Below are 21,941 nucleotides of genomic sequence, written 5' to 3'. Positions count from 1 at the left end.
AGGGGTAGTTATTTTTCGATAATGACCCAGCAACCAAACAAATAACGACCCAGCAACAGCCTGAATCCTCGATAGTGCAATGGGTTGAGAAGTTGTTCTGTTTCGGTACTACTTTTTGCGACTAAAAAGTTCCGAACGCTCTAACGTACGAAGTATACATCTCTGGAGCAAACAATACAAACATACCGCATTTAAATTAACAACTACAGGCCTGAACACATGAATCTTCATATACAATCCATGAGTTCGGTTGTTTTCTGAATCTAGATTTGCCGTGCTCAAACGTTCATCACAAGCAATTTTCCGCAAGGCAAGTAACTCATACTTTGTCTAGCGACAAGAGTAGTTCCCCTTCTTTTCACTCAGTTTCTTCGACAACAGACTGCAATCCGACGGTCAGTTTTCAACAATATTTCATTTAATAAACAGATCACACGCAACCAAATGCACACATCTCATCAATTTAAACAACATAAAGCGGTTTCATACACTATTTTCTCCAGAAAACTGAACTTCATACAGTTTTTAACGTTGGAACACGGGTGCAAACGTTCGTCTGCTAGTCCCATTTGACGAAAGAACATTATCCTAAGCGATACCAAAACATATACAGAACACACAATATCTGCCTTTGCCGCCACAGCAGAATAACAGCATATCTGTGTACTTGATTTTAGTTCAAAATAGGAAAACTGACAAGAAGTGTTAACAGAATGGAATGGTTTGCACGGAACTATACAACCGCGCATTAATCGATCGCATGCGCAGGTTGACTGGTTGAGTGAATAGGATTCGATCAAACTTTCGCAAAAAAACTCTTCTTTTCTTTGAATAACTGAAGAAAGGAGGAATAAAGAGGTTACACACCTCGTCTCAGTGATTATAAAAAATAATTGTCTCAGTTCGCGGTCATAAAAAAGCTCGCTAAAGCTCGCATTTTTCATGATCCGCTAACTTCGATCATTATTTTTAATAATCACTGAGACTCGGCGTGTAACCTCTACTTATTTTACCCCCATGTTAAGACTTTCTCCTTTTGAAGATCAGACTGTGTTCAGAGTTGTGCAGGTCTTAACAGGGGGTTCCACTGTACGTTGTTGTCACTGAACTTCCCAAAGCAGAACTTGTATTGTGCTGGACCTAAACTATGCGGAAACAACATGCGAACAATTACGTGTTGGACAGTAGAGAACGCATCTCATACCATGGAATCAACACAACGTAACCTTGGCCATTCGTTAGTTGTAATCCGTTCCACATCTGCAATACCTCAATGAATAGCGGTCATGCATCAGCAACCACGTGTATATGTCTGGCTTATATCTTCCCTTCTTACAGCCAACATTAAATATGGGTTTTGTGAAGTTATATCTATTTACTCAGACAAACGTTTCTGAGTGGCTGAATCTAATTTTCTTCGAAACGTTTAGTAGATTTAGTAAATGAGTGTGCGACTTGACGAGCGTCAACTTATGATTAGTGTGCATTGCAGATGATGACCCTGAGCCGTTCCCGTGGGTGGTTGTAGGCGTAGCTGTTGGTGCTACTGTCTTGGTCATTACCATCGTCATCGCCATCGTCGTCGTTGTTGCCAGGCGCAGAGGTAATACTGCTATGATAATCAGTGCGCACATGTAATATCATAATTAATTGCAAGCACTTCTCTCTTATTTCCTGTTGCAGAAACAAATATGTGTTGCTATTGTCTGCACAGACTTGACTGCCTTGCTCAGTGCCGTAGGTTTGTCGTGTGTATAAAACATTATGACAAATTATAATTCTTTCCCATCAATGCTAGGTGTGATCAACCTTGTTTGCTTCTGCATTATTGTTCAAACGTGCTCTTGAGATATTCAAAAGTAGTTCAAATTTACTTTTGGAGAAACACTTTTTTCCTTTAAATTCACAATTCATGTGAGTTTGTCTGCCGTTAATGTAATGAACACGTTTGTATTTTGAGAATTGTTGTCAGTTCAACCAGGTTTGAATCATTGCTGTTTGATTTATGATTGTTTGTGCGAAATTGAATGTGCATCATTAATTGAAACATGTTTTATGGAAACGTGCTCATATAATTGTTCTATTTCTAGCATCTAGAAAAAGAGCTGACAAACACAGCGCAGAAGCAAATCCACCAGATGATGGTAAGTATCTGTTTTGCTTTTCTTCCTTCACTTGACGGTTTATCACAATCACTGTCCTACTGAATGTACATACATTGCAGATCTAACTCCATCTGGCTTTTGATTTCTGATTATTGACTCAGCATTCGCTTTTGTTCACTAATGTTTAAGTGTGTGTGTGTTTTTGAATTGTTTGACATTACAAGGTAAGAGGGAATAGGAATATGCATCATTATATCCTGTGTTATACATCTCTTAGTATTGTACACGCGTACGTGTGCAAGTAAGTTGCACCGAAATGTGCACTTTGATCAATCAATCAATCAATGAGGCTTATATCGCGCATATTCCGTGGGTACAGTTCTAGGCGCTCTGCAGTGATGCCGTGTGAGATGAAATTTTATACGGCCAGTAGATTGCAGCCATTTCGGCGCATATTTACCTTTCACGGCCTATTATTCCAAGTCACACGGGTATAGGTAGACAATTATTAACTGTGCCTAAGCAATTTTGCCAGGAAAGACCCTTTTGTCAATCGTGGGATCTTTAACGTGCACACCCAATGTAGTGTACACGGGGGGAGGGTTCGGACACCGAAGAGAGTCTGCACACAAAGTTGACTCTGAAATAAATTTCCGCCGAACCTGGGATCGAACTCACGCTGACAGCGGCCAACTGAATACAAATCCAGCGCGCTACCAACTGAGCTATATCCCCGCCCCTTTGATACTTGGATGTGTCTACTGAATTCGAGGAGCACATCAACGACCTCTATTAAAGTTCTGACTTGGACACCCCTCCCCTTCCTGAACAGTGCACACCAGCAACAAGCTTTCCATCTTCAACTGACCGCTGCAGGCGTATACCGCTCCTCAGGTCAGCAATACTGAGAGTGCTGATCCCAATGGTATCCAGGAAGTGACGCAGACTGCCCGACCTGATGACGTATACAACGTACTGGGGTCTACACTAGGCAGAGATCAGAAAGCTGACGCTGTTTACAATCATCTGACTAAATGTTAACGTGCTTAGTTGTTTGTTCTGTTTGGCAATGTTGCAATTATTGAGATAATGGTCATCATCGTTAATGTTGTGGAAAAAAGAAAAAAAAAGGAAAAGCAAGTGAATTCTAAAAGTGTTCCAAACATAACAAAGCATGTTGGTATAATAACGCGTGTCCAGTCAAGAGTTAAACAATACAGCATATTTCAGTATGAATTTACTTTCGCTTCGTAACAGTAATTACATAAGGGCTATGAGACGCGTAGAAGCAGACAATCCTCGACTTCACCAACAATCTGTAAATGTTTCGAGTTTTATTGGCCTCCATTAGCGGTAATAGTTTTGGGCGATATTGTTCTTGTACTGGTTGCTTACTTATATACTGAACGTGCAAGCGTTTTAAGTGTTAAACGAACTCATGTTCTTATCTTGGACACTTAAGTTGCTTTATTTGTTGGTACCTTGATATTAACCTATGTACAAATCTTAAAGGCACAGTAAGCCTCCCGTAAACCATCACAGATACGGTCAGGCTTTTACACACAGTACAAACACCCTTTCATTTAAACACTCACCGATTGAGAACATCCTAGGTGCCCTCCGTAAAGAGCAAACAATTTTCAAAGAATTTATTTTTGCGTGATTTATCTTACCCCTGAGCCATCGTGAACCCGTGTGATCCAGTTTCCCTTTTTCACAATGTAGTCGTCAGTTAGTCATTTGAATGCGACTCGATGTGAGCTTATCTACAATAGCACGTTTCTATGCACGAAGCAAACGGCTGTGGTTCACAAGAACTCTAGCGATGGCTTTTGACTGTTGAGACGAACAGCGATATGCATAAACCGTCGTCTGCTACGACCCTTGCGTGACCCTGCTTCCGGGCTTTTCTTTTTTTAAACTTTCACAACTTCGAATTGTACTGATCTTGTCTTGATGAAAAAATAATTATGTTAATGATTAAAAGAATGTTTGTGTAACAAGCTGTCAATTTATTATTTAGATTTTAACAGTTAGGTCTAGCGCAAAAACGCACCACGGTCCAAAAACATTCTGATAATCATCGATCCACGGCTATGGCCAGTTTACATCGATAGAATGAGACCCGAAGGGAAGTAACTCATTTTTGACCTGAGTTCAGGATGGGTCCAAAAAGTGTTCGAGACAATCTGCAAAATTAATTCTTTAAAAATTGCTCGCTCTTTACGTAGGGCACCTAGGATGTTCCCGTTTGGAGAGCGTTCAAATGGAAGGGTGTTTGTACTGTGTGTAAAAGCCTGACAGTATCTGTGATGGTTTACGGGAGGCTTACTGTCCGGGCGTGATTTCCGGTATTGAATATTCATAACAGCCGTCCAGCACCAAAACGAGGCGCCATTGTTGTAGAGGAGCAAGTCCACGAAAATAAATTTTTTGAACATTTCTCATGCTCGACAGAAAGCAGCCAGGATGTTCCCGTTCGGTGAGCGTTCAAATGGAAGTATGCTTGTACTGTATGTAGACGCTCGGGGAGCTCTGTGATGGTTTACGGGAGGCTTACTGTGCCTTTAACTACACTGAGCAAAACAATTATTTCACCCATTGTTGTATCCCAACTAACACAATCATTCATGTGTCATTTTATTCACACTGTATATGCCGTTAACGGCCTTTCATTTGGCTACCCTGCACACTTTTCGGATTCAAGATATCTGTTGTAGGTATCACGTGACCGCCGCCGAAGTCAGGGTACCCCCAAAATCGACCTGACAAAAACCATAGCCCCGTATTTTAATATCTGTAACATTTCAGGATTTGCTGATAAGAAACATCTGCAGTTAACAACGCCAACCAGCTTCTTGGAGGATGCATTAGAGTCATAACAGGACAAACCATTACCCAAACTTTAAAAAAAATATCTAGGAGTGACAGACCAGCAATTGTCTGTAGAGTTCTGCAGACCAATAGCCCACGACATCATAAATGAGTTGTGCATATCCACAACATTTATTTTTATTATTTATTTATTAGTGAGTATTTCTACGCACATACCCTCCCAGAGGGGAGGCTCATGACGTTTACAATATGCCGTGTGAGATGGAATTTTGTACACAATATATCACGCATTCACATCGGCCAGTAAATCTTAAGCGTGTTAGGCGAGTATATACTTTTCACGGCCTATTATTCCAAGTCACACGGGTATTTGGTGGACATTTTTATATATGTCTACACAATTTTGCCAGGAAAGACCCTTTTGTCAATCGTGGGATCTTTAACGTGCACACCCCAATGTAGTGTACACGGGACCTCGGTTTTTCATATTTAATCCACCATTATCTTTTAATTTACACATAATTGTTCGTTTTACTTTTTCAAACGCCCGTGTATTTGAATATGTTTTCTTCCAAATAAACCTGAACAAAATGGAATTAATTTGATGTAAAACATGATAAGGCACTGCTAGAGATTGGAAAATATATATTTTTTTTTTATTTTTTTATTTTTTTTTATTATTCTTTTTTCTTTTCTAGACAATATAACATAAGACAGATCAAAAACAGTCTACATAGGGTAACGAAAATAGCAAATATCCAGTTGAGGCCATCTCATCCATATCACTTACATACACACATATAAACAGACAGTACAAAAAGGATAGAGGGAAAAGAGAGAGGAAGAAAGAAGAGTGACAGAAGAGAATAAGGATCAGGGAAAGAAGAGGAAGAGGATAGCGAGCGGTGACCAGGCTAAAAAAATAAAAAAAAAATAAAAAAAATAAAAAAATAAAAAATAAAAAATAAAAAAACATAAAATCATTCCATCGCATGCCTGTACAGACTCCAGTTTCTGTTGAAAGAAGTTAACTCATTGTTAACCAATGCATTGTGCTTCTCTGCCAAAAATCTTTGTTTTAGAGTTAAAACAAGAACCTGAAAATGGGGGCCGGTCGTACGTATTTTAGATGTATAAATGTGGTATTTTGCGATTAGAAGGAACAAATCAAAGGTTTTGTCCGTCACACAGTTTGTTTGGTAGCCACAGATAATAAGTTGCTTATACAGTCTAACATTAGTACAATGTACAAAATTGTCTCGCATCCACTGAAGGAAATCATTCCAAAAGGCCTGTGTTTTTATACAGTCCCAAAAAAGATGTTCTAGCGTTTCCTCCTGCTGTCCGCAGAAAGTACAAATAGGAGATTCAACAATTTTTCTCAGATGCAAAAAACGCTGGGTGGGTATAATTCTATATATCAGTCTATACTGAAACCATCTGAGACGTACGTCCTCAGTTGTTCTTTTAATTTTTAGAAAAACCTTATTGACATCTACATTACAGTTCAGTGCAGCTGTCCACTTTTCAATACATTTCAGAGGATCAATATTCTTAATCAAATATCCATAGACATGTTTAGAACCACCACTGGCCAAGCACTGCCAGACACATGGGTCACTTACCACAAAGTTATCACAAAAGTCAATTTCTAGCTTACATTGATACTTCTTAACAGCCCGTACTATTCCTTGATATAACAAAAAATTAACAGTCACATTTGGGTATTTTCTGCTAAATTCATCATAGGTCAAAAATCCATCTTCCTTCAGCAAGTGACCAACAGAAACAATACCACAATGTGCCCAGCTTCTAAGAAACAACACCTTCTTGTCTCTGCATATATTGATATTATAAAAAAGACATTCAGATACAAAGTCATGAAAAGAAAATGGAATACATTTGTTACACACTTTTTTATAATGTTTAAAAACATCAACCCAAAAAGGATTAACAATTCTTTGCATCAGTACATTTGCAAACTCGCCCCCACGTTGTTTCACAACTCGGACAGCAGGACATAATGCATAGAGAATCTGTGTAATGTTTCCATCATCATGTAAAACTTTCATTAGCCAGTTTATCTTCAATGACGATAGAAAAACTCTCACGTTAACCATTTTAAGTCCCCCCTCTTCATATGCCTGATACATGGAGGTTCTTTTAATTTTGTCAATTTTCCCGTCCCAAACAAAATTAAACAGTAGTTTCTGTAGATTAGCTAGAAAATCCTCCTCTGGGTCCGGCAAATTCATAAATAGGTAGGTAAGTTTGGACAATGCCAAAGTCTTAATGACTGTTATTTTTCCGAAAGGGGTTAAATTCCTTCTGGACCATGAGTTGAAAATTCTCTTAATCTCCACAAACTTATTTTCATAGTTTATTGGAACAATTTCCTCGATGTTTGTCGAAAACCAGATACCCAAAACTCTGAAAACAGTGGGATTCCAAACAAAGTTGTGTTCTGGCATAAACTTAACGTTAGAATTTTTAGAGGCTCCTATCCACACTGCTGACGACTTATCATAGTTAATAACTAGACCTGACAAAGAAGCAAATGTCTGTAGTGTTTCTACACATGCACAAAAAGAATCTTTGGTACCATCAAGGAAAAAAGTAGTGTCATCCGCATATTGTGACAATAAAATTTCGACATCAAAAAAATTCAGTCCCTTTATTTTTGGATTCTGACGCATCATTATTGCCATAATTTCGGCACAAATTAGAAAAATATAAGGAGACAAAGGGTCCCCTTGACGGGTTCCTCTCTCCAGATTAAACCACTCTGAATATTGTCCGTTTACTGCTACACATGATTTACTATTTCTGTAAAAAGTTAATATCCACTTTTTTATATCATTTCCGAAGTTAAATTTATTCAGTGCTTTTTGTATAAACGACCATGCAATGCTATCGAAAGCTTTTTCAAAGTCTACCATTAACAGAAGGCCATCAGCTTGTCGTTCATTAGCATAAATAATAGAATCATAGAGTAAACGAATATTTTCGCCTATATTCCTACCTTGCATAAACCCTTTTTGATCTTCATGAATTATGGTTGGGAGAACACGTTTCAGCCTTTCAGCAATGCAGGTGGAAGCTATTTTGTAGACAGTATTTAAAAGAGTAATAGGACGCCAATTTTTTAGAAACCTTTTATCTTTCCCTTCTTTGGGTATGCAGGTGATCACTCCTTGACGTTGTGTTACCGACATTTCACCTTTTCTAAAGCCTTCATTAATTGAACGAAGCAAGAAAGCACCTAGATCAATAAAGAAAATTTTAAAAAATTCTGCTGAATATCCATCCGATCCGGGGCTTTTATCGTTTTTAAGTTGTTTTACTGCTTTGACTAATTCTTCTTTACAAATAATACCTTCAAGTCCATCACGTTCTTCATCAGTCAAAACAGGATGTTCTAAGTTATTAGGAATGTCTTCATTCATTATATTATGTTCCCTTGAAGCATACAACTGTGCATAGAAGGATTTAACTTCTTTAGTAATCTCATCACTGTCACATAAAAGTTCGCCATTGTCCTTTTCAATAAAACACATAGCCTTTTTGACAAAGTTTCTTTTTTCAAGACTACAGAAATATTTAGAATTTTTTTCACCATCTGCAATCCATTTTGCTCTTGATCTAACAATCAACCCGTCTACTTTTTTCTGTCTTAACTGAAACAACTCTTGCCGCTTCTGTTCCAAAATAGTTACATTCTCATCATTTAGATTACTTTCTAAAACCTTAATCTCATCCATCAGATCAGTCTCCCTTCTGCAATTTTCTCTCTTTTTCTGCGCTGCAAACGACATAGTTTTACTTCTTATCTCTAAAAGTAACATTTCGAAAAATAATTGATCGTCAATAGTTAACTGTAACTCCTCATCATCAATCTCTGCAATGTTAACTGTATCATACACAAGAACAGCATACTGCTTTTTAACCTCTAAAATACATTCCTTAACTAAGCGAACATACTCAATATCTTTTAATAAACCATTATTAAATTTCCAAAAGGATCTATGCCTTTTAACAACATCAGTTTTAAAACTCAGAGATACAACAGAATGATCTGAGCAATATCCAGGTGAGATATTAACATCATCCACAACAAGACCAAGTTGTTCAGAGACAGCAAAATAATCAAGCCGGCTTCTCTGTGTGCTATTAGTTCTTCTCCAAGTATACTTTCTCACATCACCATGAATAGCTCTAAAAATGTCAACAACATCATGCTGTTCAAAAAAATCAGTTATTTCTTTTCTACTCCTATTTCTATACACATTGCTTGGATTGCTAGAGTCCATTTTTGGATTCAAAGGAACATTCCAATCTCCCCCCATTACTAACAGTTCATTATCTAACAAAATAACACTGTTAAACAGATCAAGAAAAAACTCAGGATGATCTCCACTACTGGGACCATAGACATTCACCACTGTCATACGTTTATTTAGAAGTTCAATATCTAACAAAATGTACCGCCCCGATTCATCTTTTATGGTATTGTGTAATTTGTATTCAAAATTATTTTTAAACAATATCGCTACTCCCCTACTAGCTGAACTATCCCCGTTAACTACAACATCAAATCCCCACAGTGATCGGATGAAATTTTCATCTTCTGTTTTCCAATGTGTTTCTTGCAACATAAAGATATTATTATCAGAATTTCTCAAAAAGTCAAATAAGTCTTTTCTTTTCTTATAATCATTTAGTCCATTTACATTGAAAGTGCAGATCCTCAGTTTTTCACAATTGCTTGCCATCATATTTCATAATCGGGTATAGCCAACAGTTACAGAGAATATTTACAGAAAAAACAAAAAGCAAAGACAGTATACTCCTGCACTCACATAAAAAAAATAGAGCAAACACGCTATGTAATGCACTTCTGCAAACACAACCCTGTAATAGATTAAACCAGCAGTCAGCATACAAACACACACATGAATGATTTGACCTAGTAAGCAAATAATGTGTAAACTTGCACTCACACAGATCTAAAAAAACAAACAAGTCAAATATACTTTCACAAGCACAGCACTGCAACAGAAATAAACCATGATCAGAGTGTACATGCACACCTAAATATTCAGACCTGGACAACAAGTAATATAGACATTTGCCCATATGCTCTAAGGAAAAGTCACACCTGCCATACACACATTCACAGAAGCTAGTCTGCAACAGAAGTAAGCCTTGATAAAGAGACAAGAGCACACCAAAATAAGCAGACATAATAAGTGGGTCAGGTACACATTTGGACCTACACAGATCAAATAAACCAAACAAGTTGTATACACCATCACAAACATAACCCTGCAATAGAAGTACACCATGGTAAAGATAAGCAAACAAAAGCACACACACATATCCAGGCATAAATGACATGTCAGGTACATATTTGCACCTACACAAATCAAAAATAGCAAACAAGTCATGCACACACCCACCAACATAGCCCTGCAGCAGCTTTGGGCAACAATCAGCATACCAATGGCAGTATTCACATAGATAGGCAGATATGCATGCACATGCAGCAAACAGATATTGAACACACTCGCACTTACACAAATATGGTAAAACATTTAACCACACACAAACATCCCCATGAAGTAGATATAATCCACAGTCAGGATATAAATGTACGCATGAATATTCAAATACAGGAGACATGTCATGTACACACTCACCAGCAGAGTGCAAAAACAAATTCGTGCACAAGACCCCAATCAGAAATTCGGCAATCAAATCCATCTTCTGAACATGCGGGGAGAAAGAATCAACATAAAAGGCGGAATATACACATGACAACAGTTGAGTAACACACATGTAGGCCTAACTTGGTCGCACCTGGTCACCATAGAGAAAAAGGAAAGAATAAGAAGCCAATACAGTGACAGAAAGAGGCACACTGACAGTGACAGAAAGAGGGAAAAGAGAGAATGGCAGGGGAAAACAGCTGACAGACACAAAAACAGGGACATGTAAAACACATGGAGAAAAAAGAACATACTTTCCGGATAGAGCTATCACACCTCCATCTTGAAAAATCGTGCAAATCCGTAAACAGACACATTATGTAACACACACAAAAAAAAACCCAGCTTCATTGTAAATCCAACGTTCCGCGGCCGAGCACAGAGCACAGAGTGAAACTGACACGCATAGGCATACACAGAATGCAGCGAACGTTTATCATTGGCTAAGGCTGTCACATGGTATGAGTGTTTACATACACGCTGCGTAACACGCTTCAGCACACGTTTGTGATCAATTGTCCTGTTTGTCTGGTGTTTTGTCTTTGCTTCCTTGTTTTGCACTGTCTGATTGTTTCTTTTGTTCACTTTCTTTCTTTTTACGTTGCTGGAAACGGCGCTGGGCTGGAGTAGAAGCAGCGGCTGGGTCATTCTCAGGGATGGGAGGTAGTCTGCTCAGGTCTGCTACACGCTCAACACGGTGGACTGCGCCGGCCGCGTCTTTAGCGAAGATGGAACCCTCTGAGGTCCAGGCCTCACGGGTGCCAGGGTGGTCGAGCGTGCACTGGAAGAGGATGTACCTTGATTTGGTGAGGTCTTCGACGATGACGACTTTCGGCTGCACATTCTTGAGGAGTCTTCTGTTCTGAATAACCTCACGCTTGTTTTTCCGTGAGACGAATTTCACAATGATAGGCCTGTTGAGACCTGCCTTTCGTTTGCCCACACGGTGTGCTGCCTCAATGTGCCATGGTTTGATGTTGGTCAGCTTCAGTTTGTCATGGAAAACTTTCAGAACTTTTTCTTCACTTTCTTCCCCCGTCTCAGCATGGTCAGAGGGCTCTTCAATGTACAGTAGTTTGACATTGTTCCTGCGAGAATATTGTTCGTTTGCCTCTGCCCGATCGTAAGCAAGTTTTGCATAGTAATGGGCCTCGTGTAACCGACTCTCTGTGTTTTCTTGCATTTTCTCACACGCTTTGAGCTGCTTCTTCACATTGTCGTTTTCTTGCTTTAGATCAAACACCTCTCCCTCCAGTTTTTCCACATTAAGTGCCAAGCTGTCAAATTTACGATTCACACTCTTCAGTTCTTTTCTTACAGCTAGCAGTACTGACATAAGATCCTTGTTTGAACATTCTCCCACCTCCATGTCACTGTCACAACTCTCAAAACCGGTACCACTCATTGTATTCAAGTCGTCGTCCTCACCACCCGATGCTGTCAAACTGTCACTCACCTCATTATATTTCCGGAGAAAAGAGTCTACAATTGAAGGCTGAGACAACCGCAAATTTATCACTTTCTGTTTTTTCTGTCGCTTCGGTGGCTTGGGCGTAGAAGTAGACTGAGTGTTAGGTAGGCTTGTGTCACCTTCACCACTAGTGTCAGCTTTGCGTCGCTTCACTGATGCAGACCGGCTACGGTGCATGGCGGATCACTCACACATAACACATCATGCATTGACAAGGTCCGTGTCTTTCAGGAAAAGTACGATAAAATTCACATATTCACGTCACATTTTTAGTAGGAGGATTACGACAGCCCAGAGGACTATCAGTCCATGTTACTAGAGCCCTAAACGACTTGAAATAGACGTTTTTACATCGTAGATGTTGAGAGCTCACAAAAAGACGTCCTCTCTACATGGGCCCGGAAGTGACGTTCCGAGATTGGAAAATATAAACGAACTGAGATATAAGAAAGGTTTTAACAATGCAAATGTTACCTTGTATACTTAAGTTTCTTTTGGACCAATTACAAATTATTTGTTGCATACGTTGAATTTTCTTAGACCAGAATTGTCTTCAATTGATGACGCAGGTATATTGTTTGAAAAAACAATTCCAACGATTTTTACTTTCCGTTTCCATTTAAGACCAAAAATATTGGTCAGTACAGTATTTGTTTGACCCAATCCACATGGCTTCAGTTTTATTTACATTCACTTCTAAATTGGAAACAGTTTTAAACATGTTTAAAATATGTAATGTTCTTTCTAAATCTCTTTGATCATGTAAAAAAAAAGGGTGACATCATCGGCATATAAGAGCAGTTTTACGACCCTCATTGGTGATACCTCAAACGGTGACATGGGTAGCCGGATACCCTCAACATCTTCATCTGAACGAATCTTAATTGCTAACAATTTAAGGGCTATAATAAATGCCATCGGCGAGAATGGACATCCTTGACGGATGCATGATTCCACAGGGAAATGCTCAGAAATCCACCCTGTATGATTAATACAACTTTGACTGTTATTCATGATAACCGAAGCCCATTTCTTAAAATTGTCTCCAAAACCAAACTTATCAAAAGCAAACAAAATAAAGTCGACCATTATGTTTGATATTCACTGATACTCGGCATGTAACCTCTACCCCCACACACACACACACACACACACGCATACACAACTAAACACACACAATGACAGAGAGAGAGAGAGAGAGAGAGAGAGAGAGAGAGAGAGAGAGAGAGAGAGAGAGAGAGAGAGAGAGAGAGAGAGAGACAGTCTGACAGTGAGTGTGTGTGTGTGTGTGTGTGTGTGTGTGAGAGAGAGAGAGAAAGAGAGAGAGAGAGATAGAGAGAGAGAGAGAGAGAGAGAGAGAGAGAGAGAGAGAGAGAGAGAGAGAGAGAGAGAGAGAGAGAGAGGGAGAGGGAGAGATATGGACGGACAGACGGACGGACGGACAGACGGACGAACGGGCGAACACACCGACGGACCAACGGACAGACAGACAGGCAGACAGATAGAAAGCCAGCCATCCAGGCAGACAGACAGAGACTACATAAATTAGAGTTTTGCAACATACCGCTAGGATGATGAAAACTTTCCCTGTTCCAGAGGACCAGCTTCCCTACGACAGTCTGCAGATGTCTGAAGTAGGAATGAGATCTGAGTACTCTGACGTTGGTCGCCATGGAAATGCTACGCACGCAAATATTTGAGGTAGGTATGCATGCAGTACTCACATTTGTCATTTGAATGAAACCGTTTACTAACGTAAACGTTATTGGGTTGAAAACTTGGGTCTTTTTAACTGTCTGGCTGGTGGGTTGTCTGTTTAGTATCCTGCAGTAAACGTGTGCGTGTGATTTTAGCAGTTTGTTTTGATTGACAGTGTGTCTACTCATCTCTCCGTCTTCAAGTTTCAGTACCAGTCTATCTTAACACTGTCTACCCCACCTATGTTGACCAAGTTTTTTTTTAGCCGAGACCAGCTGTACTGTAGCAGGTCACTCAGAATTGTAGTAACTGTGTAGTAACACTAACTGTGTATCAACACGCTGGAATGCAGGCGTTAGATGGACTTTACAGGAAGCGACTGTAGCTAACAGTTTGAGCGGATATATCCGTACCTGGTCAGATAGAGCCATGTGAATGGGTACGGATAGATCCGTACCTGGAAGACAATGATGAGCTAGATGTCTTGATCTATGCAAATTGTTTGTTATTTTACGTCTAACCATCAATATGTTTCTTAACAGGTAAAAAACAAACAACTTCAGTTCTTAATCAAACAATACATTTTCACGTTTAAATCTGGAGTGCATCGGACAAGAACATGTCCGTGTCATAATATTGTATGTGAGACAGCTCATTTCATAACACTACAACAATTACTTGCTATCTTATTTTACACTAAAGCCTACGCTGTATGGTTATGTTTCAGCAACACCCTATGAAAGTCTGCGCCGGTCTGATATAGACCTGACTTCACAGTGCAGCACTCTGGAATTGATGCCACCAGGTCCAGCCGATAATTAAGAGTAGCATGTAAATTTAATCTGCGATAACTGAATATTTGTTATTATTCTTTCTGTTTTTTTGTTATCGTTTTTTTTAAAAATAAATCAAGCAATACACAAAACGTATGTGTGTCTATAACTGGAAGCATCATGTACATGACATAAAAACATGCATAAACCGATGAATGCGAGTAATGTTGACTCTGAAATAATGGCATGTTTCTTGACATTTACCCTATTTGTGTATTACTGCCTGCCACTTCAGATAGATACAGTATAGACCGGCTGTAAGACACATCGGATGTAACAAAGTCCGTTTGTATGAAAGGTGCTGGGGGGGGGGGGGGGGGGTCCCGGCAGCATCTACTCTTTGTTGTTACTTAGAATTTTCCGCTTGTAAGAAACACGGATGTATGAAAGTCCGTTTGTACGAAAGTAAATCTCTGGTCCCGAGCAGCACCAATGGCCGGTTATAAGAAAATAAGTTTAGCTGAATACCTTATAATTTTTATTTTTTACATTTTAGAGCTCCAATTTACTTTGTTCCACATTTTGGGATGTGTTTGTTTGTTCGAGTTTTCTTTTCTGGTAAACAGCTAATTACAATTGATGAATAGTCTTCGATTGTCAAGTAGAAGTGGTGACAAATTGTTTAAGTATGCCTTGTATTGGACTCTGTAAACGGAAGTTATTTTGGGTAGTCACTGCCATGCATGAGGTCATGCAAGCTTACATCTACATGTATGTATGTGGCCTTTCTAATTTAGTGTGAGTGCTTGCACAGAAGCGAGGCAAAAGATGCCAATCAGTAGGCCTAGTGGGCCAAAAGACAACTCTGCTTGAATCTCCATTGAATATCGAGATGGCTGAATATATTTGTCATATTTTTTTTCTAGTACACATGTACTTAGTCTTAGAACATACTGTTCTGATTTCTTTTCACTCCAAACAGATGACTATTCATTTCCTAGCTCAATTTGAGTCGAAGGAGGAGGGGTGAGTGGGGCGGGGACGAGAGAGACAGACAGACAGACAGATAGATAGACAGAGATAGTCTTACTTATGGGAGACTACCCAAACCACAAATTATGAAAGACAATCAAAATATGTCCGCTGACTCATATATGGAGAAAAACCCTCTGAGCTTTCAACAATTTCAAAAGTCTGACGAGGTACATCACAAATGGTGATTATACTTCGAACCCTCTGAAGTAATTTTCATTCCATTTGCACGTTATTTCGTCTGAGATGTAGCAAATTGTCAAACATATTTGAATCAATGCCTGTTATTCGTCCGTTAGCTCGATTACCATCATTATTCTCTCTCTCTGTGTTTGTGTGTAATACAATTTAAACATACAAAAACGAGTAAAGGCGAAAATAGTGTGAAAACATCAATGTTACATAGAAAAAACGATTGACTGGTTATAAGAAAGTCGACCTTGCAATATTTTCTTATATCCGGTCAAGCCGGTTACAGAAAACACCCGATATAAGAAACCAAAAGTGTGGGTCCCCACGGGTTTCTTACAACCGGTCTATATTGTATATACATAGAGAGAGAAGGGAGGAAGAGAGAGAGAAAGAAAGAGAGAGAGAGAGAGACTAAGAAAGAGAGAGAGAGACTAAGAAAGAGAGACAGAGAGAGACGAAGAGAGAGAGAGAGAGGGAGGAGAAAGAGAGAGAGAAAGAGAGAGAGAGAGAAAGAGAGAGAGAGAGAGAGAGAGAGACAGAGACAGAGAAATAGAGACAGAGACAGACAGAATGAAATTTCGAAAAATATGCTGTTTTTGAGGCACAAAGTGGAAGAAAACGTTGCAACAGTATGTATTTCACATCATAAATACTTGCAGACTCAAAACTACTACCGACATTAAACACAAACTAGACAATTAAGCAGCATGTTCTTAACATCTGGCCAGCAATATTCAACTAATTCACAACAAAATTATGACGCATAGTTGCTTTTCTTTGTGTTGAAAGTAGTCAGACAGGATCGTAGCTTATAATCTGAAGGCAGAACAGAAAATCCTACAACACGTGTTTTTATTATATATTGGAAAACAAGTTTTCTGCCTAAAGATAACAAACGTTAACAAGAATAAGACACATAACTCGAACGGCATGTTCGTGTCATAATCAACAGGCTACATGTACAAGAAACATTTGCTTTCGTCAGCCGCTGTTTTCAGTGAAGTTGTCTGCGGATTGTTTACCCTTGGCTGTTAGATTCACACCCCGCATTCAGGCCACTTTCCTGCTCAGATCATGTTCTTAAGACGAGAAAGCCGCTCGGTCGTGAAACTCAATCTTGTTTAGAGGAAAATACAAGCATGCAGAACGAAGGCAGAACAATTCAGACACTCACATAAACAGACACACATTTGCACACACCCAAAGACAGAAACAGAAACACTTAACACATGAAATTTAAGTTTAGGAGTTTAGTTACAGGTCCCAAGACCGATCCCACTTTATTTTGAGTCCACTGGCCTAGTCCACCTGTCTTGTCATGATAGATTCGCTATCAAGGGACAAGGCCACTTCTCAAAAGGGACGCTACAACACTGACAAGTTTTCATCGAACCACCACCATCCCCACCTGCCACTTGCATTTACTTTTTGAAGTAGGGTTGGCTAAGCACAAATTTGCATTATGAATCTATGCCTGTTTTCTTGGTTTCTGCTGAAATGTTGTAGATTCACTGGCGATTTTACCGCCACATTGTGGAGATTGGTTTTATGGAAGTAACAATTTGGTGTCGGTCTCCGCCACAAGTTGCGGAAAAGTTTTGAAACAAATTTGGAAAAAAGAACATATAACGTGGAGGCATACAAATATATGGTATGCACAAGTCGCTGACATAAAATCAGCGGCACGAACAACAACTCCAGGTGTGGGCTACATGATGTGTGTGACAGCGTGAGGAGTGTGAACAATATGTCGACGTGTGTTAAAACATCATGTACAGGTATCAGCATTTCCAACCTAAACTTTGAAACGTAAAAGACTTTATGACAAGTCATAAATACTAATAAAAACATAGAGACAGACTGGCAAACACGCACGCGCTCACACACCTTCAACTGCTATACCAACACCTTTACAACCATTCAATGTTGACAGGATCTTTAACACAGCCGCCTCTAGCAATACCAACTTCACAATCGCCAGATTTACCACCACATTCTCTTGTAATGCTTCTACCAACAACATTGACAACAACACCTTTGTCGTGTTTACCACACTACCTCCAGAACTAATTCTACCTTTACCACCAGCAGTATTGACAATACCAGCTTTACCACCAAAAACATTAACACCACCACCACAATTTGTAATATCATGTTTAAGACCATCGCTTTTGACAAGATTAACTTCACTACTATCAGTTTTAACAACGTTTATCTTGCTACCACCATCTTAAACAAAACCATCCTAACGCAGACCACTTTTACCTCCATCACCGTTATCACATATACGAGGTACAGGGTGACCCAAAAAAAAGAGTACCCAAACAAAATTGAATAACTTTGTCAATGTTAACTTTTTGTTCTTTCTTTTTGAGGTGAGTCAAGCTAATCCACTGCATGGTTGGATGAAATAAAAGCTGTTCTCACAATGAACTATACTAATGATCAACGGACGTTTTGCATAGAGACCTATTTTCGCACAAAATCATACAGAGATGTGCAAGTACAGTTCCAGAGACACTTCGGTCAGCGCGATTTCTATCTTTGGGGGTTCCTGAAAGACAACATCTACAGGAACAACCCACAGACAATCACAGAACTCAAGAGAGCCATCACAACAACCACTCGCGGAATCTCGCAACAGGAGTGTGTGCGGGTGATTGACTGTGATTGATAACTTTGCGCGGCGAGTTCAAGTTTGCCTGCAGCGGCGTTTGGAGCATGTTCTGTAGAATGAGCATAACTTTCCTGAAAGACAAGCTAGAACGCTAACATTTTCTGTGCAAATCATGCAGAGGCTACTTGTGTGTGTAAATAAATTTTATGAAGATTGCTTTATTTTTGTTCAATTTATGACGTTTTGTTTGGGTACTCTTTTTTTGGGTCACCCTGTATGATCCAAACAAAATGATCAAGCCGCTTTGATGAATGTCTCAGGTCACTCATCATACATACAAAGTACTGGGTAACCACAAACAAGTCGCGTAAGGCGAAAATACAACATTTAGTCAAGCTGTCGAACTCACAGAATAAAACTGAAGGCAATGCACTTTTTCAGCAAGACCGTATACTCGTAGCATCGGCAGGCCACCGCTACCGCCCTGATATGGCCCTTCGTGGTCGGCTGGGCGTTAAGTAAACAAACAAACAAACAAGTCCACCGCTCATGACAAAGGCAGTGGAATTGATAAGAAGAGCGGGGTAGTAGTTGCGCTAAGAAGGATAGCACGCTTTTCTGTACCACTCTTCGTTTTAACTTTTCCAAACATATCATATCTATATGTTTTTGGAATCAGGAACCGACAAGGAATAAGATGAACGTGTTTTGAAATTGATTTGGACAATTTAATTTTGATAATAATTTTTATATTTTTAATTTTCAGAGCTTGTTTTTAATCCAAATATAACATATGTATATGTTTTTAGAATCAGAAAATGATGAGGAATAAGATGAACGTAAATTTGGATCGTTTCATAAAAGGTTTTTTTCTCACAATTTTCAGATTTGTAATGACCAAAGTCATTAATTAATTTTTAAGCCACCAAGCTGAAATGCAATACCGAAGTCCGGGCTTTGTCGAAGATTGCTTGGCCAAAATTTCAATCAATTTGATGGAAAAATGAGGGTGTGACAGTGCCGCCTCAACTTTTACAAAAAGCCGGATATGACGTCATCAAAGGTATTTATCGACAAAAAAGGAAAAAACGTCCGGAGATATCATTTCCAGGAATTCTCATGTAAAAGTTCATAAAGATCGGTCCAGTAGTTTGGTCTGAATCGCTCTACATGCACGCACACACACCCACACACACACACACACACACACACACACACACACACACACACACACACACGCACGCACGCACGCACACACACACACACACACACACACACACACACACACACACACACACACACACACACATACACCACGACCCTCGTTTCGATTCCCCCTCTATGTTAAAACATTTAGTCAAAACTTGACTAAATGTAAAAAGTGCAATCCACAACAAATGTTAATAACTTATGCATCTGTTGACTTAATCACTTCATATTTGAGGACATAAACGTCAGCCTATGCATGACCCTTCACAAGGTAGCCAAACTAACCCGATTTTAGCCCTCAAGATTGTTACCTTTGGGTTAATTCGAATGACATAGTTCACCTTAATCAACATTAGACAATCAGTGACTTGAATACAGCAATTGCAGGCAGGTTCAGGGTATTTCTCATGGATGAATGCGTTCATGTCATTTACGAATTTTGCGTGACATTGAGCAAGTGTAACTTTACAACAAAGATGTTAATTGTGCCAGTCATTTGAGTTTAGCAAGTATTTTCAAAGTTGTTGTGCATAAATGCCCGTTCGTTCACGACCATTACAGAAAGTTTCGAGTCTGTCGGTAAAATGGTCCAACATGTATGTTTTCTCCAAAATATGTTCAAAATTACACCTCCCAAATTATCAATGGCACGAAAGCTTTCCTGTCTAGGGATTGCCCTAAACCTAGTATTACTGCTTTCTTCAGGTCACCGATGATCTAGGGAGTGAAGGGTGTGTTTGTGTACACTAAGACATTTAGATTATCCAACAGATAAAAGTCTGGAGTGTTTTAAGTTAGGTAATTATTGCTACAGTTAAATGCCAAACCTCGTTCTCTTGAATTTGGCATTTTATTTTAAATTGCACACAGGTCCGACCATTTGATCTACACAATTAGTGTGCATAGGCTGAAATGTATGTTCTCCAAATATAAACTGATTCAGTCAACAGATGTAGAAGTTGTTAGCATTTTTGCAAACATGCATGTTTCATGAAAACACAACACATGTTTACACCGCCATCGCAGTCTCTCGAAAATAAAGTATGCTCAGCCCTGAGAAAGCAAACCGGAAGTTGTCACAGCAAAATTCAGGCGTGGAATGACGCTTTCAAGGTCATAGCGTTTTACACTCGTAGCCCCGAAAAATCATAAATAGACTACAGCTTTAAACAAGAAGGACGTTACCGCCGCAATGGTAACCAGAGCGGTACCAGGAAAAAAGGACACAACAAAGCAATGTCTTTGCATATGCCGCGAGTGACTGGATGTCAATGGGTGAATTTTGAAATACACACCTGTTGTTCTGTCTCTGGTTTTGCAATGAGGCTATGCATTTTATCCTTGTAATGTATAGAGGCCGCTGCACTTCACAAAACGTTTACACGTATTAATTAAGTGTTTGTCGAAAATTGTCAAATCGGTGTAGCATTCACACATAAGGTACTTGTTTTCAAGCGCACACACACACAGACAGACACACAGACACACAGACACACACACGCACGCACACACGCACGCACACACGCACGCACGCACGTACATATGCGCACGCACGTACGCACACACACACACATACACACACACACACATACACACACACACACACACGCACGCACGCACACACGCGCACGCACGCACGCACACTCACACACAAAAACACCAACACAGGCGCGAGCACTGGTGAGAGGTCAAAGACTGCGCTATGTAAAGTCTGGAAAGTGATGTGACGGTTTACACCATCGTCTTCACAGACAGGACGGTGCACGCATTTTTAACACACGAAAACTCCGCGTTCTACAAAGTGTAGGTCGCGCATGACTGAAGCTTAAAGGTAGTTTTGTGAGGACAAGCTCATTTTACATCCGGCCGAAACTGATCATGTTTCTACAAAATACGTGTCGGGTGGTGTTGACACAAGGTGGATGACTAAGACCTGTTTTTGTTAGCTCCATTTATGTAACGAGGAAGTTTCATTTCGGGTGAAGTGTGTGAATAGAACATATGCATAGAGCAGTATTAAAATAAAGTTTAAGTGTAAGCGAAAAGCGTTCCATAACTCGCATAAGAGTGGACCTGCTGTTAAATTTAATTGTGATGTGGAAGAAACTTTAATAATTTGTGTTTTGTGATACAACTTGTGTTTAGCAGTATAGACTGTGCTTTACAGAGTAGCTCGCGTTTAACATAGCAATCTGAGACGTCTGTGCTGAACAGAGTAGATTGTGTTTACACACTTCAGTG

At 39.5% G+C, this 21,941-nt stretch overlaps 2 protein-coding genes and 1 long non-coding RNA gene across 10 annotated transcripts in view; 2 read left to right on the top strand and 1 right to left on the bottom strand.

Annotated features, from left to right (window-relative positions):
• LOC138974012 (uncharacterized) overlaps nt 1-12,588 on the bottom strand; it is a 502,416-nt gene extending 489,828 nt beyond the window's left edge. For both annotated transcript variants that reach the window (XM_070346709.1, XM_070346710.1), the window contains exon 1: nt 10,963-12,588. In XM_070346709.1, coding sequence (XP_070202810.1) covers nt 11,220-12,356 — 1,137 coding nt within the window. In that variant the 5' untranslated portion in view covers nt 12,357-12,588 and the 3' untranslated portion in view covers nt 10,963-11,219. The remainder of the gene's footprint in view (nt 1-10,962) is intronic.
• Nucleotides 1-21,941, top strand: part of LOC138974009 (uncharacterized) — a 146,553-nt gene that overhangs the window by 10,453 nt on the left and 114,159 nt on the right. The window contains exon 1 of one of the 7 annotated variants that reach the window (XM_070346703.1): nt 21,521-21,941. This exon is cut by the window's right edge and continues 366 nt beyond it. The exons of the other annotated variants lie outside the window; for them this stretch is intronic. The gene's annotated coding sequence lies outside the window, so the exon portion shown is untranslated. Of the gene's footprint in view, nt 1-21,520 lie in introns of those variants that run through there. 7 annotated transcript variants of the gene reach the window in all.
• Nucleotides 13,538-14,772, top strand: LOC138974013 (uncharacterized). Its single transcript, XR_011458265.1, has 2 exons — nt 13,538-13,880; nt 14,605-14,772. It is a non-coding gene; the product is annotated as an uncharacterized lncRNA (long non-coding RNA).

The sequence above is a fragment of the Littorina saxatilis genome, linkage group LG8 (assembly GCF_037325665.1).
Source record: "Littorina saxatilis isolate snail1 linkage group LG8, US_GU_Lsax_2.0, whole genome shotgun sequence".
NCBI lineage: Eukaryota > Metazoa > Mollusca > Gastropoda > Littorinimorpha > Littorinidae > Littorina > Littorina saxatilis.
This window is presented reverse-complemented; position numbering and strand designations above follow the sequence as displayed.